The sequence below is a fragment of the Lithobates pipiens genome, unplaced genomic scaffold (genome assembly GCF_037356315.1).
Source record: "Lithobates pipiens isolate NorthernLeopardFrog02 unplaced genomic scaffold, aLitPip1_a1.2 Scaffold_28, whole genome shotgun sequence".
Classification (NCBI taxonomy): Eukaryota; Metazoa; Chordata; class Amphibia; order Anura; family Ranidae; genus Lithobates; species Lithobates pipiens.
In genome coordinates this window covers 25,366,046-25,384,255 of record NW_027507789.1, presented here as the reverse complement: position 1 = coordinate 25,384,255, position 18,210 = coordinate 25,366,046, and the positions used below count along the sequence as shown (strand labels likewise).

General features: G+C 43.0%; 1 protein-coding gene across 5 annotated transcripts in view; it reads right to left on the bottom strand.

Annotated features, from left to right (window-relative positions):
* Positions 1–18,210, bottom strand: part of RAB37 (RAB37, member RAS oncogene family) — a 73,964-nt gene that overhangs the window by 27,964 nt on the left and 27,790 nt on the right. For 3 of the 5 annotated variants that reach the window (XM_077458923.1, XM_077458927.1, XM_077458924.1), the window contains one exon: positions 3,308–3,418. The exons of 1 other annotated variant lie outside the window; for it this stretch is intronic. In XM_077458923.1, the coding sequence (XP_077315049.1) occupies positions 3,308–3,418 (111 nt within the window). Of the gene's footprint in view, positions 1–3,307; positions 3,419–6,887; positions 6,995–18,210 lie in introns of those variants that run through there. One more of the 5 variants, XM_077458926.1, reaches the window with a different exon arrangement.

Here is an 18,210-nt window from a genome sequence, read left to right as displayed (position 1 = left end):
AACCGGTCAGTATTTTATGCGTTCTCTGTCTCTCCATTGGGGAGATTTCCCTAGACTTCCTGTTCTTTTTTTTAGAGGGCCGTTACCAGAACAGGTGTCCCCATTGGATGGATGATTTGCCCTCCCCTCTTGTTCAAGTGACAACTGGATGGATTTCCCAACACTTTCTATTTAAATCAACAATGGTCATCGTGATCGATAAGAGATGGTGAATCTACCCAGCGGGGACACAGGCAGCAATAAAAACCTTAGAAATAAAAGGTGCGCCAGACCAAAACCCAGTGAGAGTGTCCAAGATACACTTGCATGTGTAGTCAGATGAAAACAAACAAAAAAAAAAAACCTTCACAAGACCACTGGCTCTGGCGAGGAGGCTCCCACAAAGTAAGGCCAGCTACACACAGTGCGAACTTCGGTCCTGCAACCATGGGTTGCAGGAAAGAAATTTGCACAATTTCCCCATCAACACACAGTGTCCATAGGGGAATCAGCAATTGTCTTCTCCCAGCAGGGGAAGCTGTCCCCACCGGGAGAAGACAGTGATTATCACTAGCGTTGGCTATAAATCGCAAGATAATCTGGCAGGCTGGTTGAACCCAAGTTGATCAACTTCGTACCATTCAGCGTGCCCATTAATGGTTAGAATCTCAGCCGGTTCCTGCTGAACCGGCTAGGATTCAAACTGCATATGGCGGCCGGCCTAAAGCTTTCCATTGATGGTCACCCAGCAGTAGCTTAAATCTCAAAATAAATTTTCATTGTTGATAAAGTCATGTAAAAATAGCCAATTAGTATAAAATAATTATATTTTATCATTTATAATATATATATATATATATATATATATATATATATATATATATATATATATATATATATATATATATATATATATATATATATATATATATATATTTAAAAAAAAAAAAAAAAAAAAATTCAAAACCCAATAATGTTCTATGATACTTTTATGGGGATTTTGTTTACACTGACTATTTATACAGTTTGTTGCCAGGTATTTATATTAAACTGTGTAATTCTATGTATGGAGATTAATTCCTTTGCATCCAGAGGATTCCCAATTGGGTATTATAGAAACCTCAAGACCTAGCTAAAGCCAAATATTGGAATTTAGGCTTTGGATACAGTTACAAAATTGATTATCTAGCCGTCGGACTCAAATAAATAAATAAATAAATAAATCAGCTCTTCCAAGAAACATGGATTACCAATAAAGCAGCATGGGACTGTATAATTTCAGTGGCAGCGTAAAAAGGGCTCAAAAAAGGTAGGCACCATCCAGTAATCCTGAAGCACTTACCTGGCTGATGAGATACTTCCAGCCTGTTGAAGGGTCAGTTATTCCAATACCCTACATTTCTGTTATTGATGGCTACTGGCTGGCTCGCGAAATCAATGTCTTTGGGATTCTAGTAGAAGGATCTCCTAGCTGGAGTTTCCAGGTCTGCTCTCAATCCCATTGGTGAATGAATAAATGAAGCTTCCAATAGGAATTGGAAGACTGCCTCATAATGGCTATGGCAGGTATTGATAAAAGATTTATATTTGACGATACTAGGAGAGATAGGTCTGGGCAGGGCTGGGACAAGGGGTGGGTGCGGCAGATCTCAGTGGGCAGAAAGGGAGGCTGCCCTGGGCATAATGGTTTACTGCAGGGATGGGGGCAACTGACCCTAAGGGGAGCATGGTTTGGCATCTTTGCCCTGGGCACTGGATGACCATCCCCAGGCACTGGGTCTCGGGGATGAGTTAGGAAGCAGTTGAACCACTTGGCATTCAGAGAATAGTTGGACCAAGCACACAGTTTACAATGCTGCAAGGCAGCAGCTCGACACACAACCCTGAAAGCTAGTGGAGATCACTGGAGTTATGGTGTCTATAGCGATTACCAGCTTCAAGAGAAGCCATTCTCAAACAGCGTTCCGTGGAACCCAAGAGTTCCTCAAGGGGTGGCTAGGGGGTTCTTTAAGTGGTGACCTCATATCTGATGGTGCCTGCATAGTTTCAGACCCAATGGAACTTAGCAGAGCCAGTGGCATGACAGCACGGTGTCATTCTGGCCAACCCATAAGGGGGGGGGCATTTTCCGCCCCACTTACCACCACCATAGCAGGGGATTCCCAGATACATAAAAACTATTTTAAGGATTTCTCTAGGGCAGCGGTGTCCAAACTGTGGCCTTGTGCTTGCTTTTACCTGGCCCTTCAGGCCCCATTCATCCCACTGGCACCAACGATGGGGCATTGTTTATGCCCACTGATGTCATGACATATTCTTCTCCCACTGGTCACAATCCAGCCCCCCTGGAGTTTATAAAGTTTGGAGATCCCTGCTCTAGGGTAAAAAGGTTCACGGACTGTTCCAGAGGGATCCCACAGGTATAGTATACACATAGTTAGTTACCGGTCCACTTTGGACCAACGTAACTATGGAACAATGCCATACCTAGAATTCTTTAACCTCTTCATTGCCCAAAGACTATGTGCTTCATACCTTGGTTGCAAGCCTTGCTACTATTGACCAATATATGACCATCTTAAAGAGGGAACTGCAGTCTGCTCACATAATTTGTAATAAAAATATCTTTGCCGCTCAACCTTCCTCCAACCACTTTGCATATTATTTTATATATACTGCGATTCTGTACTTGGCAATTATGCTGCAGAAATCTCCCTCCACCAAGTCTGCCTGCAACCATTTTAACTGTGGGCAGCTGAAGCTGCTGCCTGTTCACTTCCTGGATTTACACAGACACACCTCCAGCTCTGCAGCTCTCATTGGCCCTCTTATGACTCACCCCCCCCCCCCCCTCCTTTCCTGGCAAACTCTCACAAGAGCGAGAGAGAGTGCTGTGCACGATGTCATAAGTCTAATATTTTTACCAGACAATAAACAGGAAGTGGGCTATGTAAGGCATTTACTTGCAAAAATGTTTTACTTTCCAAAGTTAAAACAAGGGCAGAAGATTTAATAGATGGAAAGTTAAAAAAAAAATGACTGAAGGTCCGCTTTAAGACAGACAAGAGCAATGAAACGCAGAATGCAGGTTTAAATAAAACAAGTAGAGACTCAAAAAGCATTAAGATAAAAGGAGATAAGTCGTAGTGGAGGTGTTCAGTGCACAGAGGTGAAAGCAGGAACTTCCAAAAAGAGTGACAGCTGCAGGAGAGATACAGAATGTCACAGGACTGACAGAAGAAAAGTGCCCAGGGCTTGAAGAAAGGAAAGATCTGAAGATCTTAAAAAAGGATGCCGAAGGGCAAAAGAGCAGAGCGGGAACTCTCACCCGAAAATCGATGCCCACAGTGGCCAGGAAGGTGCCAGATAGAAACGCGCCATCTTTAAATTGGATGAGAAAACAGGTCTTTCCAACACCAGAATCTCCCAGCAGCATCACCTGTGAGACAAGCAGAAGTTCACGTGGCATTAACATCATGCCACAGAAGGCATAAAATCATTCAACTTTGTGACATTTCTCTCATACGTGTAAAAATATGCATTTTTTGCTAAAAATTTTTTTACTGAGAACTCCCAAACATATGTGTTTTTAAGCAGATACCCTAGAGAATAAAATGGTGGGTGTTGCAATTTTTTTACATCACCCGATATTTGCGCCATGGTTTTTAAAATGCTATTTATCGGCGGAAAGAAATATTACACTTTAATGTTATTGAACAAAAAACACAATACCTAATTTTTTGATAGAATAATAAAGATCTTATGCTGAATAAATAGATGCCAAACATGTCATGCATTAAAATAGCGTACGCCTATGGAATGGAGGCAAGCTACGGTACATTAAACTATCCATAGGCAGCGATTTAAAAGCCTTTACAGGTTACAAGTTTAGAGTTACACAGGAGGTCTGGCACTAGAATTCTTGCTTTCGCTGACATTTGCAACGAAACCGCGATTGTCATTTACATACGCGTGCAAGTTTTTACGCGATCCGATCCCCCTCCACATCCCTTGTGATAGCAATAAGCATGACAGGACCTCTTTATGGAGACATCTGGAGTCTATTAGACACCATATGTCTCCTCTGTCCTCCAAAGCATCTGATCAAAGAACCAAAACCGGAAGCGACAATATCCTCGCCGCTTCCGGTTTCTGACATCATAGAAGAGGGTCAGGAACTTCCTTCCTACCACTCTTCTCAGTGACCCTTCCAAGACTGAGGTTTCTAGTTTCTTCTAAGATCGAGGCAGTTCCATCAGTATCAGGCTCCCCTATGGGACGGGAGAGCCCGGTAAAAGGCGGCAGGATGGGTTAACCTCTTCTGCCACCTGTAAAAGTGATCCAGTGGCTCTATAGCCGCTAGGATCATAATCTGACAGGGAATTGCCAGCTGAAGAAAACGGTATCGAGATTATGGCTGTAGCCTCAACCATGATCCCAGTATAACCACCTCAATACAATGCCATATATACGTACGGCAGTAACCCCGTTACAAATATGAAACCCCCAACAAAAGATATATATACCTCTGCCATGGCCCATGCTCAATGAAGTTGTCCACTCTGAACTCTCACGTCCTTTTACCTCTGGATAGTCCTGTATGTTTTTTTTTTTTTTTTTAACTCCAGATAAATCCTGTTTCCTGTCCTAACACTGCATTGCTCTGTACTAGCAGAGCTGAGTAACAACCACACCCCTTAGCACAAGTACTGTATTGCGGAGGAAGATGGGGGAGTGGTAGACCAGGTCCAGTACTAAATACTAGGTTTACCTCTGGTGCTCATTATATGCACAGTTATATTTAGACACCCTACTGCAATAGAAAAGGAGAAGGCAAGACCATGAAAATCAAGGTGGTTGGTTGACCATCTGCTGACGCAAAACAATTTCCCCTGTACCGACAGCCTCCCAAACTAAAAGGATATGTCCAGCCAGACTTTTTAAAGCCTAAATCCTGGATGTTCACTCCCACAACCCCCTTAGCCCCACAGTCACTCCCGTCTTAGGGGATGTCCAGGGTGTCCTGGACATAACAACCACCACCCCCCCCCCCCCCCCCCCCCCCCAAGCTGTATTTTGTGCGTTTTATTTTTTTAAATCTCATATTTAGCTTCCTTTAGAGTATTCAGAGCCATCATGTGGAGCACAGGATACTTTTCACCTGTTCTATGGGCTGGGTGTTCCTCAGTAATGCAGAGAATAGAGAATGCAGGGCAACCTCAGGGAGAAGGTCCATGACCCCTGTACTCACACTATGAACTCATCCTTCCGGGTGTCAACCCAGAGGACTGAGGACATCTTGTGGCAAAAGAACAGTACTGCGGTAACAATAACAAATATTGGGGACATAGGGACATAGACAAACAATTTACACCACGGTAATACAGGCTCTTTGTAGGGAACATTCGCTTTGACCCATGGGAGCCGACTTTCCTTCAGGCTGCTTAGCTGTACCATACTGAAGAGGAATAGCCGCACCCTGGAGCCAAGATTCTAATCCCATGCTGTACCCCCAGGGGAACAGTCTCCCTGTTCTTTCAAGTGTTTCAAAGTTGCTTCATTATAGTTTTTTGATGTGAAAGAATTTATTGCGCAGGTGACATGAACACAGCAAGAAAACGAGAAGCGCAGATAACATTTGCCTTGGAGGTGACATAGGAGGAGTTCACCGAATACTTTCTCCTGAAAATCAAAAGGTGTGTCAAATGCACCAGTTCCAGCTGCATACAGCGGACACATTTTGGCAGAACTATGGTGCCTTAAAAAAAAAAAAAAAAAAAAAAAGGGGGGGGGGGGGGGGGGTATTGTCATGTTACAACCAAAAACATAACATGGATTTTATGTAATGGATCAACACAAAGTGGCACATAATTCTGAAGTGGAAGGAAAATGATTTTCAAAATTGTTATACAAATAAATATGTGAAAAATGTGGGGTACATTTGTATTCAGCCCCCCTGAGCCACACTTTTCATATATTTGTTAAAAAAAAAAAAAAAAAAAAAAAAAAAAAAAAGGAACAAACACAAAAAAAATAATAATTTGAAAACCATTCATCATTTTTCTTCCACTTTGTGGTGGTCTATCACATAAAATCCCAATAAAAGGGTTGTAAATGGACAAAAATGTGGAACATTTCAAGGGGTATGAATTTTTTTTCTAAGACACTGTATATTGTAAGGCGGCTAATAACAGTATTTGACAAAAAATAAAAAAAAATATCACGTGCACCCCCAATCCACCCATCAAATACAGCCATCGTGTCAATATTTCCGAAGCCCAATCGCTTATCCCTCCCTGCTCTTAGCCCCTGTACGCACGGACATTCCGACAACAAAATCAGTCTGATTTTTTCTGACAGATTTTGTCCAAAACTGGTGTTGCATACACATGGTCGGACAAATTTGGAAACACGATGCCATTCGTTCGTTGCGACGGGACTACGTGCAGGCTAGTAGCCAATAGCTTTGGCCTCGTAATTTGATCTGAGCATGCGTGGCACTTTGTCCGATCGGAATTCTCTACAAACGATCGGAAAAAGTCAGATCCGATTTTTTGGTGGGAAAATTTGAGGTCCTGCTCTCAAATTTTTTCCGACGGAAAAAGTCCGATAGAGCCCACACACGATCGGATTTTCCGACAATATAATCCGATCTGACCTTTTCCGTCGGGAATTTACGACCGTGTGTACAGGGCATTATAAGGTTAGGTTAACATTATAGGTTTATATTCATGCAGTGCTGACTTAACCAGCTTTGTCCATTTATACAGCATTATCAGCCCTGGGATCATTACACAGCTAAACCTGTTATTGAGTCATGTATATAGAGAAAAGCAGCAGACCACATCCCCAAATGCACACAAACACATACAGCGTTTCCCTACCCCTCCCTGATGCAAAACACGTACCTGAAACTTCACACCTCACACCTGCCACGTCCCCACACAGCCCGTCTGCTCCTCCGACACATGAGCAGATTGCAGGCGGGAGGACACAGCTGGATGAAAATGCACAGTCAATCTATATACCTGGGAATGTGTGCAGGTGAGAACCGTACCACAGAACATCGCCCCCCACTGGCTGTTCTTGTGATAGAACATACGTTTTTTCAACCTTTGACTTTATAATGATATATTGCCATTTAAAGCAACACTGAATGCCGAATAGCAAAATCAAAGTCATCTTACAGCTTTATAGTAAGCAACCTAAAGGGGGCAGGGGCAATGTGTGCGCCTCTCCGCCTCCCCGGTTTGCTACTTTTTCCCCTTGAAAGGTCTATACAACTAGCCACTAAGGAGGCCATCTTTAAATTTGCAAATGTTTTATCATCTACGCAAAAGTCAGGAATACCTGTAATGAATGCAAGATGCATGGTCTTTCAACAGGCTCTACCTTTCGATCCTAGGAGAAAATAGCCTTAGGAACATTCAACCAGAAGAGGTAAATGACATTTGACCACCTGAGAAATAATTTTAACACTATAGGCCAGTGGTCTCCAAACTGTGGCCCTTTGCTTGCTTTTATCAGGCCCTTGGGGCATTATTCCCACCATTGTTGCAGACAGTTTCTGACGCCAACAATGGGGGCACTGTTCCCCCCCACTGACGCCAACAATGGGGGCACTGTTCCCCCCCACTGACGCCAACAATGGGGGCACTGTTCCCCCCCACTGACGCCAACAATGGGGGCACTGTTCCCCCCCACTGACGCCAACAATGGGGGCACTGTTCCCCCCCCACTGACGCCAACAATGGGGGCACTGTTCCCCCCCCACTGACGCCAACAATGGGGGCACTGTTCCCCCCCACTGACGCCAACAATGGGGGCACTGTTCCCCCCCACTGACGCCAACAATGGGGGCACTGTTCCCCCCCACTGACGCCAACAATGGGGGCACTGTTCCCCCCCACTGACGCCAACAATGGGGGCACTGTTCCCCCCCACTGACGCCAACAATGGGGGCACTGTTCCCCCCCACTGACGCCAACAATGGGGGCACTGTTCCCCCCCACTGACGCCAACAATGGGGGCACTGTTCCTCCCACTGACGCCAACAATGGGGGCACTGTTCCTCCCACTGACGCCAACAATGGGGGCAGTGTTTACTTCCACTAACATCAGGACATTTTCTTCTCTCATTAGCCACAGTGCAGCCCGCCTAAAGTTTGAAGGACAGTGAACTGGCCCTTTGTTTATAAAGTTGGGGGACCCCTACTATAGGCTATTAAAAAAATTAATAAATAAGTCAACCATGAGGTGGAAATATGAGGGTAACCACTGGATTGTGTAGAGTCTACAGAGATTCCTGTGCGAATGGCTGAATAAATGAGGGGTTGGCTGAGCTGGCACCTGCTCTGGTATGAACTTTAAAGGCATAGTTCACCTTTACCAAAGTCTGTAGATAACAAAACTGTGAAGCTCTGACTAAAGTTGAATAATGCCCTTGCTTTAGATGTAGGCCATGTATGTACCTCTTAAAACCTGACTGGAATACTCCCAGGACATTGCCAAGCACGGCCTAGTCATTATTACCGCTCACCTCCACCATCACAGGAGTGAGCTGTCAAACACTGGGCTCAGCTACTGCATGGGGAGGAGAAGGAGCAGGTGAGGGGGGTTTGAATCTGAGAAAAAGCTCACTTCTGTGATCGTGGAGCTGAGCAGTAGCAACTAGGCCTTTCACTTAACGCCCTGGGAGTATTCCAGTCCGGCTTCACGAGGTATGTAAAGGACTTACGCCTATAGCAAGGGCATTATGCAAGTGAGGCCTAGTTGATACTACTTACCTCCACCATCACAGAAGTATGTTATTTAGGTTAAGCTATTTTTCGGATTCAAACCCTCTCAAATGCGCTCTTTCTCCTCCCCATGCAGCGTTTGACAGCTCACTCCTTTGATGGAGGGGGGTGAGCATCAACCACTAGGCCTCACTTAGCAATGACCTGGGAGCATTCAAGGCAGTCTTCAAAAAGGTACATAAAATTGCCTACACCTATAGCATGGGCGACCTTGGTTTGTTTTTATCTGCATACACCCCTTATCTGCATAGGCAGTTTTTTTTGTTAAAAGGTGACCTATGTCTAATGCAAAAAACTAAAAGAGTGGGGTTCCCCCAAAACCCATACCAGACCCTTATCTGAGAATGCAGCCAGACTAGCTAGGGGAGGAACGAGTGTGTGCCCCCCTTCCCTCCTAAACCATGCCAGACCCCATGCCCGCAACATAAAGTCCCCACAACCCTAGCGAGTTCTATATAGGGCCACTTCACACCTATGCCACATGCTTCCATGCAGGTTCCTCTTCTTGGTGAACTATAGTGCATTTTTTAGGCTGTAGACTAATGGGTAAATTTTAGGCATGTTTTAAATGCAAAACAAGTCTCCTAGCAACATCTACACTAACTAGGCTGCGTATGAGGCTAGGTTCCCACCTATGCGTTTTCAGTTTTTCAGAGATGTACCACAGTCCATTTAACAGGATTTTCTTTGCCTCACATTTACATCTGTGCACTTTTTATTTTTTGGAAGGTGTCAGGGTCTTGCCCACAGAAGGTTGCATTTTTGGATCCATAGACTTCAATGGAAACGCATTAAAACCCACACAACCCCATCCCCCCCCCCCCCCCCCCCCAAAAAAAAAAGGGAAATAACCTACATGTACACAAATAAGGGGTAACAGGTCAATTAACCTAAAAATCGCCCCCAGTATTAAACCCAAGAGATATATATATATATTTTTTTTTTATTATTATTATTATTTATTAAAATTATACCTTTTTTTTCAGCTTTACAGTTGATAGCTGCATTCGTTTCTTTAACCTCATTTTTTTTTTTTTTTTAACCTTTTGATCTGGCCAGTAAGCTCAACAGAGGCCATCAGGATCAGCTTTTATTTATGTAAAACCTTCATTCCAAAAAGTAACAAAAAACGGTCTGCTGTAATTGCTTTTAGAAGTGTTAACTGGGAGTTCAACTTACAATTTGCTAGTGTATTTAAATCTGCTAGTAAAGCCAACACTTTCCCCCCCCCCCAGACTGAAAGTTTATGTCCAAAAAGGTGCCCAGTGTGGTCCTTCATCCAGAGCGGGGGCACTAATACAGAAGGTGTGTTACTGGGAAGATCACCAGGTGGAAAAAACAAAAAACAAACACACCACACAACCACACACCAATGCAGCCATCACATCTAATGATTTGTAAGCTGCAATAGATTACACTTTTGTGTTTAATACCGCTTTAAAACAGTAAAGTGGCACAGTGCCAGGACTAAATACATGAAACAAAAAAAAAACGAAAAAAAAAAAAAAAAAAAGACTGAGAAAGAGGAGTCACTTTCCGATGATGCTTCCTGAGGACGTATTAACTACGAAACGTACATCGAGGCGCTTCCGGTCACGTCACTTCCGGATCCCGGTTTTCTCCTATGCACAAGTGGAACGCACGCCAGCTCTGGATGCAAGCTCAGTGGCAAGCGGCTTTCATATACAATTTTCTGCAGGCTATCCTCAGTGCCAGGCAAATGAACGAACGAATGTAAGCAGGCACCGGTTTTAAGTATATTCTTAAATAAAGTACAGTACTGCGCTTGTATTGTATTGTCCATTTGTTTTCTATATGGGATAATCTGGTGGAGAGGAGGTTTCAGCAGTGTGGATCTATCCATTGAACCTATAGTATCCGAATAGGATTTCCCAAAAGCGCAACAGACCTTCTAATAAAGAGGCCACATCCATCTGGTGAGCAGTTTTCATTTCTGAACACTTTGAATGTATTTAGATACATACGGTGAAGGATTTTTTCGGTGTGGTCTACTACCATCAAGATTCAACATGGACTATATCATTTATATACCAATTCATTTTTGATCACATTATATGTTTATCACAAATTATTAAATATTGTTACACCTTATTCCATGTCATATGGTCTTATATAAGGTATTCAATTACCAACTTTTTGCACTTTATTTTATGGTTTTAAATAAGGAATCATTTAAAAAAGGTACTTATATAGCGCCGTCAATTTACGCAGCGCTTTACATACACACTGTACATTCACATCAGTCCCTACCCTCAAGGAGCGTACAATCTAAAAAGGTCCCTTTCTCGCATTCATATACTAGGGTTGGACAGAAGCCAATTAACCTACCAGCATGTCTTTGGAGTGTGGGAGGAAACCGGAGTACCCGGAGGAAACCCACGCAGGCACAGGGAGAACATGCAAACTCCATGCAGGTAGTGTCATGGTTGGGATTGAAAGCAGCGACCCGTTTTACTTCTACGTAAGAGTGCTAAACACTACACCACTGTGCACACAGAAGGCTTTTACCTTAATGCATTGAATGCATTAAAAGAATAGTATGGGGGTACCTGGTTCCGGGGAGATTCTACCCTGGCACTCCACCCCTTTGTTTCAGACGGTGCAGGCAAGAGGGTACTATGTTCCATGTCTGGTGGTCCTGTCCCAAGGTCCAGCGCTTTTGGATCAGAATATTCACGCTGGTCTATTCAGCAACAGGACAAAATCTACCTAAAAACGGCCATCAGAAGAACTGCCTCTGCATGGGCAAAGGTTTGTCCCCTGCGTGGGCTAATTATGTATGCTAATGAAAATTAAATAAAGATTTTGTAAAAAAAATAAAATAATAATAATCCTAAAACAGAGCTGTTCGCGGACCTGCCAAACGAGATCGCTCAACGTCTCCAATCCCTCATCTTCTTTATTTTTTTTATTAATTAATATCATGTAGTGCCCCCTATTACCCATTTTGTTAATGGCACAATTTTTATTACGTTGTTTTTGGGGAGCAACATTTTTTTTTTTTTGCACAAAAAACGGTTTAGTTTAATATATCGTTATTGGCAGAAGGTCTCACCCCTTTAGAGTCTTGCTATGCCTCATGGGACTTGTAGTCCTGCAACAGCTGGTAGGCCCACTAATTGCAAATCTCTGGTCTATACCTATGAAATACAGACCCAGAGAATTACAGCCAGCATACAGAATAGAAAGAAGAAGTACTATGCAGGGTCTATTCCTACAGGACAGATACAGGGAATTATAGGCAGCATACAGTACAAGAGAAATGGAACTGTAAATCTATATATACAGAAAAAGGGGAACATAAAAATATCTCTGCAGTTCAGACAGATACTTAGAATTGCTGCCAGAATACAGAGAAAAAAAAGAGAAGTGGCACTGTGTCTATGCCTACAGAACAGATAGTGAAAGACATACAGAACAAGGAAGAACTACTGTGCAAGGTTCAGAATACAAACAAACATACGATTACAACTGCCACCAGAATACAGGACAAGAGAAGTGGTACTGTGCAGAATTTATATCTAGAGATAAAGAACAGAACCTGAGAATTACATTCAAGGACAAGAGAAGTGGTACTGTGAGGAGCTCATACAGAGATCAGAGAACGTGATTTACTAGCAGTCAATGGAACAGTTACATTCCCGACACATGCCGGGAATGTAGAGTACCTATTAAATGGATGGGTTTAGTTCCACTTCTGTACAGAAATTCCATGACTCTTATTGCCTGATGCGGCAGTTAATAAACCAACTGTCTGCTACGGGAGTGTTCGTATACTCAGGTGTGAAAGTGACCTGCAGATCGCTCATTAAGACTTGGAGGTTTCGTTAAGCTTTATTTAGATCTTTTGAAAAAAGTTGCTGAAGCTGCGAGCTGATTGGGCCAGTCGGTCTCTGTACTCGGCTCGCTGTCTGCGTTATCTGGAACGCACTTCCTCACAAACAAACTGACAAAAGCAACAGTTTCCTTTTCCAAATAGTGTTTCAAGTATCTTGATAAGCCCAGAATCATGATTACAGGCTTCCTAAAGAGATACTACAGTATTTTTAACTACATATTTTAACCACTTCAATACCGCCCTGTATAGACAGAGAAAAACAACAAAAAAAATGATAGAGATTATATATAACACATACACATATATTAATATTCCATAAACAGCCTACTTGCTAATATTAGCTGAGGACGGGCTAATGGATTCTACATGTAAATAACTTTTCAATAGATCGACTACATCTCACCGCTTCACCTGTCGTCCTGAGTCCAACTCATCCAAGTCCTGAACCAGGGACAGATATTACGGCCGTCTTGGGGCTAAGTCTAAGCCACAGAACATAGAGGGCAACCTTCATCCAATAAATCGGCCTGTCCATGACACACACATACACAGGCCTCATAATATAGCAGTTATGATTGAGGCTGCAACCTGGGCCGTTTTTAAGGCAGGGCAAAAGGGGCAGCTGCCCTGGGCCCCCGTCATTGTTGTGGGGCCCAAAGCAGCTGCCTCATACTTGCCAACTATCCTGGTTTAAATTCCCTCGTCCCTTGAGGTTTTAGTCCCGTGCTGTGTCCTAATATCTCAGTGTGAAGTGCTGTTACTAATGCTGCCCGGCTCTGCCCTATTGTTGTGTACAGATGACCCTGTGTTTACATGTAAATTACCGGCATTCATATGTAAATAGCGGCTGCATTCATATGTAAATAGCGGCGACTGGCGGCATTGATTTGTATATCATGCCTCCCTGAGGTCATATACACAGTAATCTCTAGCAACCAAACAACAAGCAGAAATCATGTGCTGTAACCTCTAGTAACTAATCAGTGAGCTGTAATGTGTGGTGTAACCTCTAGCAACCAGTCAGTGAGCGGTAATGATACACTGCAACCAATCGCAATCGCTGCCTGATCTGATTCAATAAACTGGATTTGTGTCTAGCTATTGTATGTCTCAGAGCAGGTGGAGAGCAAAAAGAAAAGTTTTGCCCAGGGTCCAATCAATATTAAAAGACGGCCCTAGCTGCAACCATGATCCCGGTATCTTTTTTTTTTTAACAGTGTGAAAAAACACTGCACAGATACCGTGTGACCTAAAAAAAAAAAAAAAAAAAATTTATAGCACACGCCATTTTATTCTCTAGGTCCTCTACTGAACTGCATGTAGACCAGCGACGCACTCTACTTCAAGTAGTACTATATTTGGATAATGCTTGCAGCTACAGGCCTCCTCCTGGTACGAAAATGAATAGTATGTAAAGCACTACATAAAATACACAGGTCTAACTACCTGTGCGCCCATCCCTCCGTGCTTGAGTGCAAAGGCGAACGGAAAAGGTGGTCCCACACCTAGACATTGATTGCCCCACACATGTGCAGTATCACTGCAAACGTCAGATCATGGGCAGTAATTCTAGCACCAGACCTCCTGTGTAAAGTGGCAATCTGTAAAGGCTTTTAAAGGGTTGCCTATGGACAGGGATACTTACGTAGTTTGTCGCAGTTGCACGGGCGTGCGCAATGTTAAAGCATGACATGTTTGGTCTCTATTTACTCTGCGTACCTTTTATATTTTACCAGAAACAAAGTGGGTACTATATTGTGTTTATTTGTATTAAAATACTGGTATAAAAATATTATAATTATAGGACACTTTCTGCATGGAGTTTGCCCTGGGTGCTCCACTTTACTCCCACGCTCCAAAGACATGCTGGTAGCTTAATTGGCACTCTGGCATGCATTCAAGATGAGGACTTTAAGCTCCTTGAGGACAAGGACTGATGAAAATGAATAGCACGTAAAGCGCTATATAAAAATACACAGGTCTAACTACCTGTAATAAATAAAACAAAAATTTCCCCTAAAGATAACCTTTTGACATTTTTTTTTTTTTTTTTACTTGCTGTTCCATATTTTGGTTATTACGACATACATTAGTTTGTAAACGCTTCCCCTTGTGGTCATCGGTATAACAGGTTATGCGATTTACCTGTGGTTGGCTCATGATGGGCAAAGCAACAGGATCAATCGATTACCCCTAAGGGGGCTTATTCATCCTTCATTCAGCCATCGCTCTATTCATTCATGGAGTGAAGACAAGAGCCCTTTGTGACGGCCACGTTGGTTTGGTTGGAGCTTACACGTCTCTGGTCTTTCTCCCCACGTGACAGCACCAGTGACTGGTTATTGGCTAGAGAAGTCACATGCCCTGTGATGGGCATTTCACTTCTCTGCTAAGAAAAGGAGCGGTGGGTGAGTGACGAGGAGGAGTATGTAGTGCAGGAGGCAAGCATTTAAAGCTAAATTCCAGCATCCCCGTTCCTAGAGGGGCCGAGTAAACCGATACCCAAAATGTCAGGCCTTAAAGTTGCGTGCTCCCATGATGAAATGGACAAATATGCTGGGGGTGCGTGGAAGCCCCTCAATACCAACCAAAACCAAAAAAAAAAAAAAAAAAAAAAATCCTCTACTTTCCTTTATTCTTGCAGTCTTCAGGCTGGTCCTTCTGCCTCACTAGAAGCGGTGGGCGCTCTTTGATGGGCCGCGAGCGCTTTTCAGTTCAGCCCAGTAATATCCTGAATACGCAAGGACACTTCATCAGGGGGGTGGTTGGTTTCTATGCCACAACCTGAGCTCACAAGAACTGCATTGAACGCATGGCCATTGGTGTTCCCTCGGACATGCAGTGCTGATGCGCCAAGCCCAGCAGATGTCAGTCGTGGTAAAAAATGCGCTTTCAATACAGTTCTATTTACCGCAGCGCCATTCTGCTGTGATTTGTGATGTAACTTACACTGTTGCATCACAATGCAACCTTGTATGCCTTGGGACATTCTGCCTTGTCTATGCCTTGGGAATGCACTGAAAATTGAACAGTGAAGCCCCAAATAAACGAGCCCTTCGGGCCAGCTACCAACAAAGGCGGGCCCTTCGGGCCAGCTACCAACAATATATATGCAAAAAATAAAAAACCCAGAAGTAATCAAATACCACCAACTGAAAGCCATTTGTGCGGAAAAAAAAAAATTATTTATGTACATCACTGCATGACCGTGCAATTGGCAGTTAAAGTAGCACAGTGGTAAATAGCAAAAAATGGTCTGGTCATAAAGGGGGGAGGGGGTAAAACCTTCCAGAGCTCAGATGCGCCAATGAGGGATTGTCAATGACTGGAAGTTTTTCTTTATTTTTTTTTTCCTTTAACCCTTTCACCCCCCCCCCAGTCCCTCTGATCTCCACACTGTCTCTGTATGTGTAATGATTAGCCCTTCACCTCCCTTGTTAGGTATGTGCAGATTAACCCCTTCATATCCATCCTCCCACTGGATCTGACCTGTAGATTAACCCCTTCACCATCTGTGCATGACTTGTGTATTTATGTATCTATTGCACCATTGCCAATCTCCTTGTTTTAACCTCCTCAATACTAGCGTGTATTTTCATTTTAAAATAAAATGTTTGCAAAAAATTAGATGTATTCTCCAAAAAAAGTGTTTTGGGTATTTTTGTACTGTGCCACCTTTTATTTTTTGCCACGTTTTAGAGGCTTTTCCCATAGTTTTGCTTTTTCCTTCTTTTATAGTAAACCCGGTAGTTAAAGTGTTCCTTATCCCAGCATTTCATACTCCTGATATGTGCCTGTATGAGAAAATATCCCGCTCTTTGTATAGATTAATTTATGTGAAAACCCTGGTGTTCCCGTCAGTCCCCCTGCTTTCCTTTTAAAAAATTGGCCACACTAGGCAGGAGAGCACAGCATTGGTAGTTCTACAGCTATGCTGGGAACTTAGCCTGCTCTCCTCCAATGGTCAGGCTTGTCCTGACATGCCCTTCCACCCACACAGCCTTTCACTGAGAAGATTAAAGAGGAAGTAAACCCTTCCAAACAACTTGGACCTACAGGTAAGCCTAGATTAAGGCTTACCTGTAGGTCCAAGCAATATCTCCTAAACCTATATGGTTTAGGAGATATTTGCCCGAAAATGGGCACCGCTGTCTACGGCGCATGCGCCGTAGACAGCGGCGCGCAGGCGCACTAAATGCGGCAAATCCATGAATGGATTTGCCAAATTTGTCGACTCCCGTGCGCATGCGCGGGAGTGACGTCATCGCGGCTTCGCCGAGTGGCAGCGGCGGAGCTGCGAGACGCGACTCCCGTGCGCATGCGCGGGAGTGACGTCATCGCGGCTTCGCCGCTCTGATTCGTTGGAGCTGCGAGACGCCACCAGCAACATGGATGCGGCGGACTACAGGGATCAGCGGCGACTTCGCTGGCTCCTGTGTCAGGTAAGTGACACATAATGAGCTACTATGCGATGCATAGTAGTCCATTATGCTTTACCTTTGCAGGGAAAAAAAGAGAAAGTAAACCCATCAGGGTTTACTTCCTCTTTAATGTGCTGCTGCTTATCCTCCCCCCAGCTCTTATGCAGCTGAGAACAGAGAGGATGTGATCATTTATAAGAAAAGGAAAAATACACACACATACAAATGTTTTTCCTTTCATTTCTACTTAATTGTTTGTTTTACAAGATGATCCTTTACAATCACTTTAACAAATACCATCAAAAGAAAGCTCTGTAGGTGTTACAAAAAAAAATTACAGAAAATTCACTAATCCATTTACATACATGGTTATATGACCGAGTATTTGTCTTTCAAACGATCAGTCATGAAAATAAAAAAATAAAATAGCCTGGCAATGACAGGCTGGTACTCAAGTCGTTAACACGGCTATGGGAAGCATCAGTCTAAATGGCTCATGTTTCTGAAATGGGAGTAATCTGTCACCCATAACAGCCAATCAGGTGGTTTTATTTCTTTATTACAGGCCCTATATTTCAATTGAATCCAATTAGTAGCTTAGTTATAAAAAAATAAAAAATAAAAGTGTGTTAAACTAGAATGTCTGTGCTGCCCCATATTCAACTCACTTGAAACACCTAACAGCAGAAATTGTATAAAAGGGGATAAAAAAAAAAAATTTAAAAAAAAAAAAAAAAAAAAAAAAAAAAAAAAAGAAGGGGGGGGGGAAGGAGAGTACACAAAATGTTTGCAAAAAAATAATGAGCTGGACAAGTGCCAACTGTACTTTAGCAGTACACGTCATTAGAAATTCAGTTTCCCAACCTGGGCTGTGTGTATCTAGAATACATTTTCTCAAAGTAAATTCCCAAGAACAGTTGCCAAACAGCAACACAAAAAAACGGAAGACCATTTCTACAGAAATGAAAAAGGTTTACACACAATAAATGCACTTGGCAAGGGGATACTTGACACAAGCTAACCCAGGCCAGAGTATACTTAATATATTGGCTTCTATAAAAAAGAAACATAACACAACAAAGTTGAGAAACAGACTTTAAATGGAAAGCATAGAGCATTAAATCCACCCTGTCACTAATGAACGTGTCCTGTA